This window comes from Acanthochromis polyacanthus, chromosome 15, assembly GCF_021347895.1.
Source record: "Acanthochromis polyacanthus isolate Apoly-LR-REF ecotype Palm Island chromosome 15, KAUST_Apoly_ChrSc, whole genome shotgun sequence".
NCBI lineage: Eukaryota > Metazoa > Chordata > Actinopteri > Pomacentridae > Acanthochromis > Acanthochromis polyacanthus.
The window spans coordinates 8685359-8702345 of NC_067127.1; the positions used below are offsets into that span (position 1 = coordinate 8685359).

Consider the following 16987-nt stretch of genomic DNA (forward strand, 5'->3'; position numbering starts at 1 on the left):
TTTATTTTGCATGGATCGATGTCCAGCGGGCCAGAGGGGCATTCTGGGACAGGTCTACCAGGACCTGGTAAAGGACGGTGAGAGGGACAAAGGGCAGCTGTCCAGTGGCACACGTTGCCAGGTAATGGTTGCTTATGGGCAGACAGCAGGTCAGAACAGATGAGCAGTCTGTGGTACAGTCAGCAGGGCTCAGGCCAGGTGTTCACAGTAGTTTGTTGTTAAAGCTGTGCATTATTAGTCACATTCTACAGAAATAAACTAATTCTAAATGCTGTAATTGCTGTCTTGATTTAAATTATGCATCATTTTCAACACCTAATTATAACTTCATGCACAGCTCTCAGCTAGCACATAGGAACTTCATTGACATTTTTACACAAAGCTCCAACTTACCATTTGAAACTGATGCAGTTCATGCTGAACGAGCATTTGATTTGTATAAAAAGCACTAAGTGGTTCAAAGCTGCAATGGTTTCTGCATCAAAAATTGCAGATTTGTCCACTAATGTTCTTATTGTAAATTCCAGTTCACCAAGTCACCACAATCATGCATCTCATGCGGTTGTATTACTTCATTCTTGTGTGATTTGCAGCATTCAGACGGTGCTGTTGCATTTCAAACACGTCATTAGAAAAGGTACAACTGATTATTCAGCTGTGAATGTTTCCAAGAATACCACATTTGTGATCAGCAGCTTTAATAGTGAAAGGCATTATGTTACTCTATTGTCAGGAGGAAGAGGTAACACAGTACGATCTGAAAAATTTCTACGAAATGTCTTCAAAATGCAAAGCACAGTATAATACTGAACAAAATTATGAAGATTGTCTTTTTAGGGACAGTGCTGGTATATTAGATGCATATTGCAACTTGAATGCAGCATGATAAACAAATCTGGAATACCACTCAAGTGACTTTTTCATACATACCGTCTATGTATTTTTTCATGATGTTTTTGTAGTGGACTGATTAGTTAGAGGAGACGAGTGTAGAAGAGAAGCTAAGTCATCATTGGTTATTAATAATGTAAGACCATAGGATTAAATCCATTCTTGCCAAGAATCTTATTTCTCACAAACTGAAAGCATGATATGAATTCTTAAAGAAATGGAGGCAAACAAATTATTCTTAAATTCACATACATAGATTTGTGGTTAAGGCATTCCTGCAGCTTTGATTTGTTGTCAGTGGTCTCTTTTATAACCCTCTGCCTTTTTATTCCTTTTAAATTTTTCACTTCCTGATCTTAATCTATTTCTATCTTTTATTTTACCTTCAGCTTCTCTCTTAACCCCTTGTGTGATGTTGTCCTTTTAACCAGCTTTTAATTAGCTATCCATTCTGTACATTTTTGTCATTTTATATGTTCTACAGGTCAAAGCACTTTGTGAATGTTCTTCTTAAGGGGGTTATACAAATAACGCCATTACTATTATTATTTTACACTACACAAAGGCATCTAGCAGCTACCTCAGATTCTAATTTCAGTTAATTCTGACCCAATAAGATGCAAAACAACAGTTTGTGAAGTACATAACTTGCAGCACCCCCTCACACAAAGACATTCAGCCTTCCACTATTCTTATACAGTATAAAAGAGAAACAAATGCACCTAAATGGATGTGGAGACACTGAACTGTGCTTCTTGCTGTGTGCCTATGTTGAGCACAAGCAGTACAATAACAGTCTCTGACTCTCTTCAAATCTCTGCCTCGTCTTTACACATCATTAGAAATAAAGGTCTTTTTGTGGGGCTCCTTGCAGTAGTTGTGAGTATGTTCTTATTCTTAAAGGTCACAAGTTGTGGGGAGTATATGTATAGAATGGAGAGAACAATGGGAGACAGACAGTGAAGAAAGAAAAAGCAGAAACAGTGATTTTAAAAGTGAAGAAGAAAGCCACGGAGACAAAGGTGGAAATGAATTTCTGCCCCATTATGTAAATTATTAATGGCTAATAATGGATAATGAGTAAAGGGGACTACTTCACTGATGTGTAATCCCTTTCAGAGACTCTCTCCACTCCTCTTCTTCACACTTCCTCCTCATTGCTGCCTACCTTTGCCTCCCCGTGAGGTTAACCACACAGACAGCGGGGCAAAGGTTGCAATCACACTCCCAGTGAATAGTTCAGCACGCATACGCTCACGTAGCGAGCTCTAAGAAGGGCCTGTTGGTGCAGACCCCAGACAGCACAGGGCACAGTCTTACCAAGAGTGCCCCCCTCCCTTCTTGTGCTGCCCAGAGCCTGATTAGAGCCTACTGGCGAGCAGATTAAAACCCCTTCCCCCCCGTCACTCCGCTGCTTCCCCACTCCACAGGCTTCTGCTGCAGCCAGACACAGTCTGCACATCTGGCCCCTAATCAGTCAGACCCAAAAATAGACAAACAATTGTGGGTCAGAATGGATGTGCAGATGGAAAGAGGAGGGAGGAGAGGTAACAGGCAGAGGGACGGAAAAAAGTATGAGAGACAGCGGTAGGCTGCTGTCACTTGGCAGAAGTGTCCACGGGAATATTAACTCACGCACACCTCATCACACACACACACAAACAAGCATAGGCACACAAATACGACTAAGCGTGTTTACGCTTGGGTGTATTTGTTTGACATCTGGGTTTAGCGATGGAGGGATTTAGAGGTATGGACAGTGTACATCTGTCGACTGTGCTCTGACTTAAGCTCCACCTTTCATTACCATTTGTTAAACTGCTGCATGCAACTCCCATTCTCACAAAAATCGATGGACACACGGATGAATACATGAGGTATGTCGCAGCATAAAGATGCATACATACTGTCAAAAATGATTCTTTTCAAGAGGGAGCATTGAACCAAGAATAAAACACGGTCAGAGTTAGATGCTGCAAGGTAAGGAGGGGAGAATGAAAGAACGGCACATGGAAGAAAGGATTATTAATGAAAAATGCAAGCAGAAAAATGTGGTGAGGAAATGAATTAAGGGACAGAACTCAGAGGGAATGTGGGTGGAGAAACCGAGGACAGAAACAGAAGGGAACATTGTCTGAATTTTCTTTGTGCTGTTCTCAATAAATTGAAACTAACCAGCCATTTTTCTCTTGACAGATGCGGAAATTTTCCAAGTTCTTTATCATGGGGAATGAGCCATTAGTCAATTACGGCAAAGTGACACACAGTAGCATTCATAAATAAGCTTTAACATGCAGTATAGCTTAAGAGTTCTCTGTGTGGATGCATTCATTCAGGGTAGAAAAATAACACTAAACCATATGGAGCTTTTGTCAATTAAATGAATTGATTGGTGGGAAAAAAAAAAAAATCACAAGTTTTGTCAAAGTCAGCGCAATTTTCTCACACTGTGTCCAAAATCGCATTAACGAGAAGTATAAAAACATAACATCTGTTTGCTAATTAAATGAAGACTAGAAAAATACTGTGACATCGCTGAAAAGTGAAGTCTCTCCACGGCTCAGTGCCATCCAAATCTTCCAGCTGCTATTTTCGGTTGATGGACAGACAACAAACAAGTTGACAGAGTCAAAAGCCAAGGACGCCTTGAGGTGGGTAGAGCAGGGAGATTTATGAGTGTGAAGATGAGGGATGTGGTGTCGAAGGAGGTGGAAATCCCAGCTCACACGAAAATCATCCCTGGCTACAGTGTGTGGCAAAGCGAGACAACAGCAGCACCCACATTTGCCGTCAGACTTCAGACCACAACAATACACCGTCTCACCCACCGCTCCGCTCCAACTATGACATTGTGGATCATTTGCTGGCAGACTGTGATCCAATCAGAACTCATTTGCAGGCCTCAATTATTTCTGTCTGGAACCAGTCAAATTACAGGCTGCAGACACATCCATAATTAGCAGAAAAAAAGCTCTTCTGACATGGACAAATATGTCTATGTCTATATATACACTTTTATATAAATGCATATAGATCCTGGAAACAAAGGTGGAAGGGTATATGTATCTGTCCAGAATAATTTCATTTAGGATGTTTTATTTACTATGATTCCTGTGTTTTTGATCCATAACCCCATGATTCAGCAATTACAGTCGAAATAGTCTGTTCATGTCAATGCATTCACACTCCTGTTACACCTGGAACATTTGTTTACTTCACCTTGTGCATTTCTAAAGCTAAAACTGCACTGCTGCATTCAGTGATTTATTTGACTGAATCATGACTATATTGTACATATCTTAAATCACCTTTTATTCTATAGTTTTTTTGTTCTTTATTTTCTTCTAGCTGTCACAGTAAGATTTTTATAGACAACGAAACACTGACGAATGCTCTTTGAAAAAAAATGTTTCTGAGAAAATGTTTCATGCATCTCTGTTGTGTTCTCTTCTGTACTGAACGCAGCAAACAACAAAGTGCATACTGAACCATGGGTAATGTGTACTGATGGTATGGATCAGTGATATTCCACAGGGTTTTTGCTGCCAAAACATAACCACACACAGAGCTCAGGATGGGAATCCCTTGGTCCCTGTCAAAGGAGAACATAATCCTGGCAGCAGTGACACATCTCCTTTTTCTGCCAAAGCAAATTAGTCGTATATACACATAAATTAAAGGAGACAGGGATGGACTTAAGCACTAGTGATGACGTGTGACATCTGATCTGATTAACCAGAAATGCATATTCTAGCACCAAAAACTTTTAAATACGAAGCACTCACAAACTGTAGTAAGCAGACAAACAAATCAAACTATTACTGTCATTTTATATTAATCCTTTAGCATGGCAGGCTTCATTTGAATCTACCGTGTCCCCAACTATGGCTTCCTCCCTACACTGATGTGTGAATATTACGAGGAGAGACCTGGAAAAGAATGACACATAACACTAGAGCATGGCTGCTTTAGTAAATACATGTTTCCTGCAGCAGAAATTAATTTTAAGCAAACCTAAAGCGTCATTTGTCCTGTATGTCAGGATACATACAACACGTTTATACTTAGAATGTCATCCCAGGGTGTAAAAGAAACTACCACAACAGAAGAAAAAACACACATACACTGGGGGCTGTTGTTGACTTCCACCATTGCTATGTTTTGGATCAATGGCTTTATCACTCCACACAACACTCCAGATCTATTAATGTGGTCAGAGCCTCAGTGTGAGACTTCATCAAGAAGGAAACCGCAAGGTTCTCCTCCAGAGGTTCAGTCAGTCCTAAGGCAAAATCACTTCTCTACTAAGAGTAGCTAAACCATATAAACCGACGAAGCAACTGTAAACTCTTAATTGAAGCTGCATAAGAAGAGCTACCACTCTTATCTAAGACTGTTTTTACATTAATACACTTGTCAAGGAAGCCTGGGAAGCATGACAGGGATGAAAAGAAAGAAATGGGGCTGGGATAAAGGGAATCTGCTTCTGAAAAATACAGCATCTTAACATTGACCTGAATTGCAATATTGCCACACAGGCGGGAATTGAAGCATGTCTGTGTGAGAGCACAGCTTCCCCTCAGCGCTGCATTTAAAGACATGCCAGTCTGAGTTGGAATTCACTTTTAACTGGCACCTGCTACAAACTCAGGGAGTTGAAACTACAAATGCAAAAGATTCTCTCTGTGACGTGGGAACTCAAACATTCAACTACAAGGAGAATCCTCTTGCTATGATCAGTGAAGCGTGCATGGAAGAAAGTTTCATCTTTACCTCTCTTTAAATAATGACTCTTAAAAGTCATTATGCAAATTTGAGTAACAGCAGGAATACTACCATAAGAAAGTTATTTGCTCTGTAGCACTGTGCACAATATCAACACATCTTTATGTTGTTTTCCTTAATCAATATTATGTACCAGCTTAAACAAAATGTATTATTTTTACATTACTTTAAATACTGTCAAGAGAACACAAACAGTAAATAGTCATATGTCATAACCACGAGGACATGGAAACTCTGATAACTTGCAAGTAGAGACCTTTGAGCTAGAAAATAAGAATTTTTCATCCGGTTCAAGGGCTCCACACGTCTCTTTGGCCCGTAATTTATCAATAACAGTAGTGTGCTGTTGTGCGAAAGCTTTTCCACCATGCTGCTCTTTGGACAGTGAAAAGAAACACAGCCTTTTCCACACTAGCAAGCTTCCTCTTGGCAGTGCAGCCACAGTTAACTGAAAAGGGAGAGGCCTGAGGGCGATGGCCTGAGCACTGGATGCACATACCTTCCATGTCCTGGCCCCAGCTGTGGGTTAGCAAAGAGAGGATTGCCATTCCTGTCCCCAGCCATCTGACGAGCCACCACCCCCGTCGCATCTTCTGTCAAGCGTTATTGCCTGCCCACCTGGACAAAAAAGAAAAAAAAAATATGACACTGGAAAGGATTTTCCATTCATGTCTCAGCGAGCCCTCTGGGCCTTCATGCAAGCACAGCTGTGACCAATACAAAAAACTGAGAAACACAGGCACTTCTACCCATGACTGAATTTACCAATTATACAAAAATACAAACAATCATAGCTACTATTTCATTTGCACTGCCATATATTAATAAGTCACAGCTTCAAGTGTTCAAAATACATTTCTTGAGGTTTCATTTTAGATCAAACTTTTCCTGGCAGGATCCAGAGCAAAAACTAAATTCCTCCTCATGGACAGTGTAAGACTGTTTGGAGAGTGGAATTAGTCTTACATTTTGTACTAACATTGAACAAGCTAACAAGCCAGACTGGCTTGTAATAAAGGATAAAAATATGTGCTCTATATAGGTGGAAATATAAAAAAAAACAAAAACAAATATGCTTTAAGTGATGATAGAGAAGTTTTGTCTCAAAACTTGGATACTTTTTTTTGGGTGGCCAGATAGCTCAACAGGTTGAGCAGGCGACCCCAGGGCTCCAGACTGCGACTAAATGGTCGCATTTTGTGACTAACATTTGAGAGAGTGCAAGTAAAATTTTCATCTACTCGCGCATATGTGACCAGTAAATTTGCTGAGTTTTTTTATTATTATTGAATATTTTTTGTTTGTGACAAACTTCTGCTCTACATTTCAACCCAATAGTTGACAGTAATGCGCAAATGAGCTGGTTTGCCAACCGACATTAACTCCAAAAGAAGAAGAAAGGAGACGAACACAAAAGACGAAGGTGGGCCAAAATGTGTGAGAGCAGGAGGCTAATGACCACTGTGACTAGCTTATGTGTGAAAAGAGATGGGTATGGGGGTTATCGCGCAAATCCACAGGTTTCACATAACTCTTGTAAACAATGAACAATGACGAAGAGGACTAAAGCATTATAAAATAAAACATAAAGCATTATAGTTTCTGCATTTATTGTTCAAGTATTTATCAGCAATACAGTGAAAATGAGAGAAAATGTGAATATTTACTTTTGGTGTGCACCCCTAAATTTTCTGCTTGCACTCCTAAAATTTTAGGTTACGGCCCACTGTGCTCCTAGGAAAAATGTTAGTTTGGAGCCCTGGACCCATGTACAGGAGCTATAGTGCCTGACACAACGGCCTGAGTTCGATTCCAGCTCACAGCCCTTTGCTGCAGGTCCTCCACCCATTCTTCTACCTACTTTCCTGTCTGCCTCTCTACTACCCTATCAAATAAAACCAATAAAAGACCCAAAAAATAACTTAAACTAAACCTGGATTTTTTTTTTTTTAAATATTGCAGCTACTATCAATTCCAGTCGCTTTTACTTCAAGCTGAAGTCAGCCTCCATTCTCAGTCAAAGAGTACACTTCTTGAAGCATCTGTCTTGAATACTTTAAACAGACCAGATAAAATCAATTTCAGGCAGAATTTGAAGGCAACACTGCAAAAACAGCTGAACCAAAACATCTGTGTATCTCCAAAATCACAAGCCGCAGCACAGAATGAACATATCAACTCCATACATTATGATGGCGCCTGGAGTAAACTGACAAACAGGATGTACTGTACATACACCTATTCAGACTCTAGCTGAAATTACAAGCAAAGCGTCGTGTACAGATTATACACTGAGTCTTGTGGTGCAATTCGCACACACAGTTCCAAAAGCAAACAGCCGCCACTGTGAGCTAGAGGAAGGCAAAGTGTCAGTGTGAGGAACAGAGGGGTTCTATCCGTCTGAGCTATTTGATGTCACACCTTCCTCACAAGGCTTATTCTCAGAGCAGCCGATAAGCTGTGAAATCAGCTTTCATAGCATATGTTAAGGGGACGGGAGAGGACTCACAAGCATCAACGCTCTCATATCAAAGCACATTTGACGAAATAAAATCTCTGCCTTGCACTATCAGCACTTCGTCATTTGCGATGATGATTTCTGTCGCTTTGTCACGGTTTTGTCTTCTACGCACATTGTTCAGTGCGTACTTACTCAGGCGCTTCCTTTTGAATCCACGCAAACCTACAGTACACCTGAACACTTTTCGCACCACTTAACCCAGCGTACCCAAACAAGAGACATCTTGCATGAGCACTTCGCGGACAGCAGGAGACCACTGTGTTATCTTGCCTTACAGTGCAACAACAAGAGTGATTTCACACTGGTTTCCCATTCACTCGCTGCCTTCTCATCTCTCCCGGCTCCCAGTGGTGCTCCCTTTTGAAACAGATTTGATTTCCCACATTCGTACATCTATCTTTCTTAAGAGGACTGAGTGAGATTGCTTTGATCCCTTTCACATGAGAAAACTCAGACCTGCACAACCAGCCACACCAAAGAGCGAAGTCATTTCTTTCCACAGCTTCCTCCAAATCTTCTCCTGGTTGACATGGGAACGCTGTATCTCATTTACATAGGCTAACAACGATGCTCCTTCAAACTTAATGAACAGGGAAACCGGAGAGATTGCTGACCAAGTGGTGAAGGAAAAATGGCTCCAGCAGCAGCAGTCCTTTCATAGTGGGCCATGATTCACACCATGAATAGAAATCCATATTTTTCAGCGACAACACAAAGCTTTGATGAAACTCTTAGGGCAACAGTTCAATTCCACTCTGCTCAACCCTAATGCATATCATGCCACAGTAATTCAATCACTACTCCCTTCTAGTTGAGCAGTTCAGCTGAATAAAAGCGCTGTATGTTTAGGCAGCATCTCCGCCATCCCGTCTTTTTGGTAACGGAGGAAAAGGGATACAACTTCAGGGGAGGACAGAAAAGAGGAGATGGTGTTAAAAATAGGGTGGGGAGACGTGAATGAAGCAATCACAGATATGGATTACATACAGAGGGAAGATGCAGCTCTTTACCCTGTAAGTGGAGATGCTTTGCGCTTCCTGAAAGCGAAAAAAGACAACACCTTGTCTCTCTTTCTTCCTCTGTCTGTGTTCCGTCAATCGCCTCTCATCCGGCATTGAGTTCTTTTTTCCATCTCTTCCTGTTCATGTGCTTCGGTGTTGACAGACCATCAGAAATGTCCCAATAACAGAAATCCCACCTTTTATCAACTTTTTAAAGCAAAATATGTGACCAGCACAAATGACACATAATGGTATTATTAATTTACTACCTCTACAAAGCAGAAAGGAGTAAGTATTACCACAAAAGATCCACATGAAGTCTTTTGATTAATAGCACATTCACAGTTAAATCGATACAGATGTCAGTGAAGGTTTATCCTTGAGTTTGGTCAAAAATGCCAAAAACAGTACTAATCAATTGCCAATTTGTATTCATCGCCTATTGCTTGCGGTGGAGTATACAAACAATCAATTTTCAATTTCTCAGCATGTCTTTCTGAAGTGAATTTATTTTTGTCTGTTTTGTCAGAAAACAATGTTAAAATGTTTTGTCAGAAATTGACAAAACACTGCAGACTTTATATTTTTGATTTGTTTCATAAGTTAGTCTATGAAACAAAAAAGAAAGAGATAAGACTGTTCTGAAAAGTAGAAACTTTGAGTCTTTTAATTCATCAGACTGAGCCAGTAGACCAGTACAAGGAGGAGCTGTTAGTTGTTGTTGTTGAGGTGCTCTGCCATTTATGTCACCACATTGGATGAAGTCATATAAGCAGCAGAGCACCATGAATACTTTTGTCCTCATACCAATGACACCTGAAGTGTTTTTAGTCTCTGGGGTTAAAAAAAATAGCCCTGATTCCCTATGATGAGTGAGGAAATTGACAAAATAACTGTGTTAAACCCATGTTGTACTCAAGAATATAGTCAACAATGACCTACATTTAACTTAAACACAAATTAGAGACACGTTTTAAGGTAAATAAGTCTACCTGTAAAGAATGGATTTCTACATACTCAGCAGTAGAATCTTCATTTCACGTGCAGTCTGCATGAAACAGCGTAGTGCCGCTTTGTCTTTAGAAACTGTTTCGCTGCGTTACATCTATTCACATCAAAATTAGTTAGTTTGCCCAATTAAATGAATGTGGTTTTGTAATGGTGACCACTCAAACAGTGGAACAATTGAACCTCACTGTTGTATTCCAGCTGTTAAGTGGATGTTTTGATGTTGCTCCTCTTTGATAGCAGTTTATAGTAAACGACTTTTGAGTGAGTCACTCAACAGCGCAGCAGCCCCTTATGTCTACCAGCACTGGGCTATATGCTTAAAACCATTATCACTGTATGAAAAGGGATATTTACCAGCAGCATAGTGGATATGAATCATAACACATAGAACTGCGTTTAACTATAAATGCACTAGATGTGAAAATAGCTGGTATGTATGTAAACAAAAACTAATGACTCATTTTGGTAGTTTACAGTAATTTTTCAAAGTTACTGCATTAGACTAAATTCATGACTCTAGCATAAGGTCATCTTTAAGTCTCAGCAGATGCATCTCAGTTCATGGCATATCTTCGCAACCATACATCTGATTTAACTTCAAACTTGGTTGGCATATTGCTCAGGGCTAAAGGAACTGCAGCGTCGAGTTTGAAGTCGATCGGATAAGTGGCGGTCAATTTCAGGGTCTTTTTGGGGTCCTCAGTGGGCCTTGGGCTGACTGAGGGAAGCACCCAAGTTGCCCCTGTTGCCAAGCAACATCACTGGAGTGACAAGCTAAAGGAAAAAAAGCACCAAGCGTCTTCATAAGGTTTTGGGCCACTGCGTACCACCAAAACAGCTTCACCACACCTTGGCATTGATTCTCCAGAAGTCTGGAGGACAACTACAGGCGGGATGAATACTGTTCTTCCAAAAGACATTCTCCCTTTTGGTGTCTTGATGTTAGTTAAAAGTCCTATCTTACAAGTTGGTCCAAAACCATCCACAGATGTTCAATTTGTTTAAGAGCTGGTGAGTGTAAAGTCCGGTATTCCTCTGAATGAGCATGTGCATGTATCTGGATTGGTATTGAAAATGGCAACATAATTCCTACTGACAGAATCTGCAATATAATGTAGATTACAAAACAATTAACATATTTGCTCATATACCATAAAACAGACTGATCATATATATAAAAAAATACTAGATGCCATCCACACCTTTTTTGCTTGCTTTGCTTTCCAAATCAAATACTCTGCACTTTGACACAGCTAGTCTCGCAATATTCTTCTGAAGATGTATGGAATTAGGATGACCAGTTATAGTATGATTCCTGATTTTTGAAAAGGTGACAATAAAGTCCTTGGAGTTCCAAACATTCAGTAACAGACTGCCTCATACACTGACTGGTAAAGACCAATATATCTCCAGACTGTTGGCATCCTCATTAATCTCAATCAATCAGCTTCCTCTCCTTCGAGCAGGTAATGAAAACAGCAGATTCATCAGCGTAAAAAAAATAAAAAATAAATCAAAATAGCAGATTGCTTCTTAAGCGGCTACTCCTCATGTCCATTATCAGCACACAGCCACACCATCCCACTGATCAAGTGACCAGATAAAAAAAACAATGCACTATAAATTATGCAAATATCTAAGTCATGAAAGCTGGTAGATGCCTCATAAATCAGGTAGCAGCAGACATTATTATACCAGACAGTGTGTAAACAATCTGCAGCACAAGTATCTTCTTGATCATCATGTTTTCAACCTTACAACATCCTGATTAGAATGATAATAGCAGCAGACTGTCCTGTCCTATCAAATGCAGTGTAAATGAAGGAAACGCACTCGGCCTTTTCATAGCTACACAGAGAATAAGCAAAAACAAACGATAGATAGGAAGTGAACTCGGCTTCATGTAGCCAGTATTAATTGTTTTATAAAATGCTTTGATGATCCAAAATCTGAAGCAGCAGGATAATGGCTTGGAGCAAAGAAATAATGCAAAATAAATACAAGAAAAAAGGAAAGGCGGGTAAAAAAAACAAAAAACAAATAAAAAACAGGGTGCTTTGTGGATTCCTTAATGAGATTGAAGGTTTCACTGGCTGACACTGGCTCATTGTAGAACTACATATTAACTTCAAGTTCTTTGACAAAGCCTAGAGGTTAGCCAGTACGTAACTGATGCAGTAGATGTCAATTTTAGTCAAACATACTGTAACGTCTTCTTCCCTTTCAAGATCTAATTACCTTCTACGACAAACTTGATAATATGAGTATAGTTTATACTTTGTGACATTTTACCTACAAAAACCACAAAAAAACAGGTGAAAAAGCACAACAGGATCATAAACATCCTATTTAATATCATTAGCAATTAATCTCACAGTTATTTTCGAAGTCAATCAGTCGTTTTGTCTAGAAATTGCCAGAAAACTGTAGTCCATGCATCCGAGTTTCTAGAGTCAAAACAGAAATTTAGCTTTAAAGCACAAAAAAGTGAGAACAGCAAATTGAAAAATGACTAAATAATTAATCAGCTCTTAAAATAGCTACCAATAATATTTCTGCTAAACAACTCATTCATCATTTAACTATTTTTTCAACTTTATAAAACACAGTATTTAATGACAAGATAAAAAAATAAAAAAAAAAAGCATAGTGCCACTCACAATTTGCCTTCCATTCGTCGTCACATGTTACAGCTTTGGCCTGACTGTTCAGGGGTTCAGTGTTTTGCCTGAGGACATTTCAACTTGTGAACAGATAGACGTGCTTTACCCACTGAGTCACAGCCACCAATTACTCAGAGCATCTAAACACAAAACGGTGAGCAGTCGTACAGAACAGAGCTGTCCTGTGCATCAGTTGTTACCGTAAATGACCAAGAAGTCACAACCCATTACATCACAGGTACTAACTCGAGACTGCAAGCTGATCTCAACCTGGCAACAGCCTCAAAATCAAACATGTAATACACCTCTCACAGTAACACAACACCAGCTTCTCAGCTCTAGTGTGTAACTCAAACCGAGCAGGGTTTAAATGAACCTGATGCTGCTTTAAGAACGGTCACTCCCAGAGACACACACACATGCATGCATGTTGTAAAAAAAACAGTTTAAAAATCCACAAAACACAAACAAGATAATTGATGAATATAGCAAATTTGTTGGATTAGATGCACTCGACCAGTTCGGAGCATTTTTTTCCCCTACTGAGAGATGTAATCAGTGGTAGGAAGGGAGCCCCGGTGCTCTAATGACAGGAGTGATTAGCCCTTGCTAAGAGCCTGGCCTGCACATGGCTCATACCCAGCCCGAGACAGATAGATTCAAATTCCAAACAGAAAGAGATCAGGCTAAACATCCAGGCAAGCAGCTGGTGCTACAGCCTTATTGCTTTCCTCCTCTGTGTTTATCTGTACAACCCACCAACAGCAGCGCATAGATGCTGAGACAATTTATTAACAGATTACCATAAGGTATGCGATCGCTGGGACTTGAGAGGACACCGTATCTCACACTCTGCACCACTGTGCCAAACAATCTCTTTACTATTAAAACTAATGCTTACATTTTTAGCAGACATCAGTAAACTCCCCACATCATACATATTTTAACACATCTAGCATGTTTAAACCAAAGAAAACTAAAGAAATGAAAAAATATGGAAAAAGATTCAGCTCTCTTTCATTTGAGCACTCCTGGCCATGTAGAAAACACCCTTTTAATTTGCTCTTACTGTCACTGTTGAATGGAAAATGGCTTTTACGTCTCAGTTTTCCGTTTTTCATGTCATAATGCCACCTATTTAACTGGTGAAAATTTGCATTTTTAATGCATGTTAATATCCAAATATGACTTTTACTTCCTACAAAACAGACATCAGAACATTTTCAGGCTTTAATAATCATTTACTACATTTGTCCCACTTCCATCTTTTATTATAACATGGCAAATTAGGATGTCCTCAAAAATACCGGCAATTTTTACTTATCATAGGGGCAGAGAGGAAGACAAATGGAAACAGAGGAGGTAGTATATAATTACATACTACATAGGAAAGCACAATTATTTCTGTCTATACTCATCCATCTTTGAAATAAGCATTGTCATATTGACCTTGAAAGACATTGTTTTGACTAAAAAGCATTAACCCTTGGGACCCAAACCATTTCTAGGCGTCTATGTTCCTGTCACATTTTACTCGTTGTGTGGTCATTTTTGACTGCAATAACGAACACATGCAATTAAGTGTGAAATAAGTAAAACATGTTTTATATTTTAGATTAATCAAAATACCCACCCTGTGCTTTGTCTGTTGCACACACTCTCTTGGCATTTTCTCGATGAGCTTCATGAGGTAGTCACCTGAAATGGTTTTACAATTGGCTTGAATGAGTTCCCAGAGATGCTGAGCACCTGCTGGCCTTTTGCCTTCACTCTACAATCCAAACTATCTCGATTGGGTTTAGGTCAGGGGTCTGTGGAGGCCAGGTCATCTGACGCAGCACTCCATCACTCTCCTTCTTGGTCAAATAGCTCTTACACAGCATGGAGGTGAATTTGGGGTCACTGTCCCTTTAAAGAATAAATGATGGTCCAACTAAACGCAAACCGGATGGGATGACATGTTGCTGCAGGATGCTGTAGTATCCAAGCTGGTTCAGTGTGCCTTCAATTTGGAATAAATCCTCAATAGTGTAACCAGCACACCACCACCACATTGTCACACGTCCTCCTCCATGCTTCGCGGTAGGAACCATGCATGTACAGACCATCTGTTCACCTTTTCTGTGTCGCACAAACATGGCAAATGGAACCAAACATCTCAAATTTGGACTCATCAGACCAAAGCACAGATTTCCACTGGTCTAATGTCCATTCCTTGTGTTTGTTGGCGCAAACAAACCTCTTCTGCTTGTTGCTTTTCCTTAGTAGTGGTTTCTTAGCAGCTATTTGACCATCAAGGCCTGATTCGCGCAGTCTCCTCTGAACAGTTGATGTAGAGATGTGTCTGCTACTAGAACTCTGTGTGGCATTTAACTGGGTTCTAATTTGAGGTGCTGTTAACTTGCAGTTTCTGAGGCCAGTGACTCGGATGAACATATTTAGAGTTATCTGACAATTCTTTGTTTTCTACTTAATTCCATTTATCTTGTTTCATAGTTTTGGTGTCTTCACCATGTATCTACAATGTAGAAATAGCAAAAATAAAGAAAAAACATTGAATGAGAGGAACTTTGACTGGTAATGTAGAATAAAGTTATTTTAATATAATATCTTGATTTTAAGCTTATATATGATTAATTTTCCCAACAAAACTGTATGACACACATGAGTAGTTCAATGACCATCGGGAAGTTCAACATCTGAGGATTCTTTCTGTATTTACAGTTTTTAGCTATGGAAAATTCTGGAATTTTAGCAATACTATAATGACAATTGTCAAATGTGCTCGCTGGTTTAGGAGTTCAGACAGCACAACACTTTTTTGTGTTTTGAATGTAGGTAGTCAAAATAAGACTTTTTCTCTTATGTGAAATTAGACACATTTATGGGATCAAAACAAACTGCACTTTGGTCTAGAATCATATGTACTAAACAGATGAAAAGCAGGTAATGAATCCAGACTACCAAGAGTAATCAGTATTCATGTGATCAATTTGCATGAGAGGTTTTGATTGTGGGCAGTAATAAAGCCTGATTGCATTGCTCTAAAATCTAATTACGTGTTTGTCTTCAGTCACCAACACTGCAGGTGCTTCCCTCTGCAGGATGATGTAACCGCTATTATGAGATGAGTGATTCCTAAGTGAGTGTTCATCATACCTATGTGGCTGTGGGAGAGAGTAGCCCTCAGTGCGAGCAGTGATCTCAGTGTGCACTTGACACAGAAATGAAAAGCGGTTATGCAGCTAATGTTCACTCGGTTTCCCTAATAATGTAACCCACCTGTGTCAGGAGGTGCATTCTATCAATTTCTCTATGAAGAAGCCGTGCTGAGTTGACTGATGCTAATGCTAAACGCAGACATAAAGGCGGGGATGCTTAGCTTGGGTGTTTTGGCTGGGAAGACTGACACAAATGGGAAAATGTATAAACACCATTATGTGCTTTTGTAGTGCTACTTGCAGCAAATGAAAGATTTAATGTGGGCCTCAAGTGCTCTCATGACTATTGTGATGGGCTGGGATGGTCTGAACAAGATAAACTCTGTGCACCTGTTTACGCAATGTACTTCTCGCAGGTAAAAATATATTTGTTCCAAAGTGGAAGCAGCAAAAGAACAGAGGAATCAGAGCTCCTGAGTTTGTCATGACTACAATAATGGCAGCGATGACTCACTTGATAAATATGTAAGTATGCGATGATGATGAGCCTTTCTCAAAAAATATGAGAAACCTCACAGGTTAGTCAGACAGGCTGCGCTGCTGCTGCTTGTACCAATCCTTCCTTCAATATTTAAAACTGCACCAAACACATCCACACTAAATCATTTGTTATTAACCAACAGCAAAGCTAACAAAGTCCCTGTAAACTTGGTGGGAAATACATTCAAGTGGCAACATGCTTCATGATAAAGGCCTACTTGTAGTGTGCCAATGAAAACCTTCTAATGCCAAGTACTGCATAAGGCACACATAGCATCTTCGGAGTGCAAGAAACCTTCAAACAGTTGCAATTTAGTTACAAACAGCAATCTTGAACCTGGAGAGACTTTTAAAAACAGCAATTTTTCTTCAAAGCAGAAGCACAGTCATATGTGCATTGAGAACTTTTTTTTT

At 39.7% G+C, this 16987-nt stretch overlaps 1 protein-coding gene across 1 annotated transcript in view; it reads right to left on the bottom strand.

The window, feature by feature from the left end:
* Positions 1-16987, bottom strand: part of LOC110945470 (protocadherin-15) — a 218190-nt gene that overhangs the window by 137950 nt on the left and 63253 nt on the right. The window contains exon 3 of the mRNA XM_051960098.1: positions 6176-6294. Within this exon, the coding sequence (XP_051816058.1) occupies positions 6176-6266 (91 nt within the window). The 5' untranslated portion in view covers positions 6267-6294. The remainder of the gene's footprint in view (positions 1-6175; positions 6295-16987) is intronic.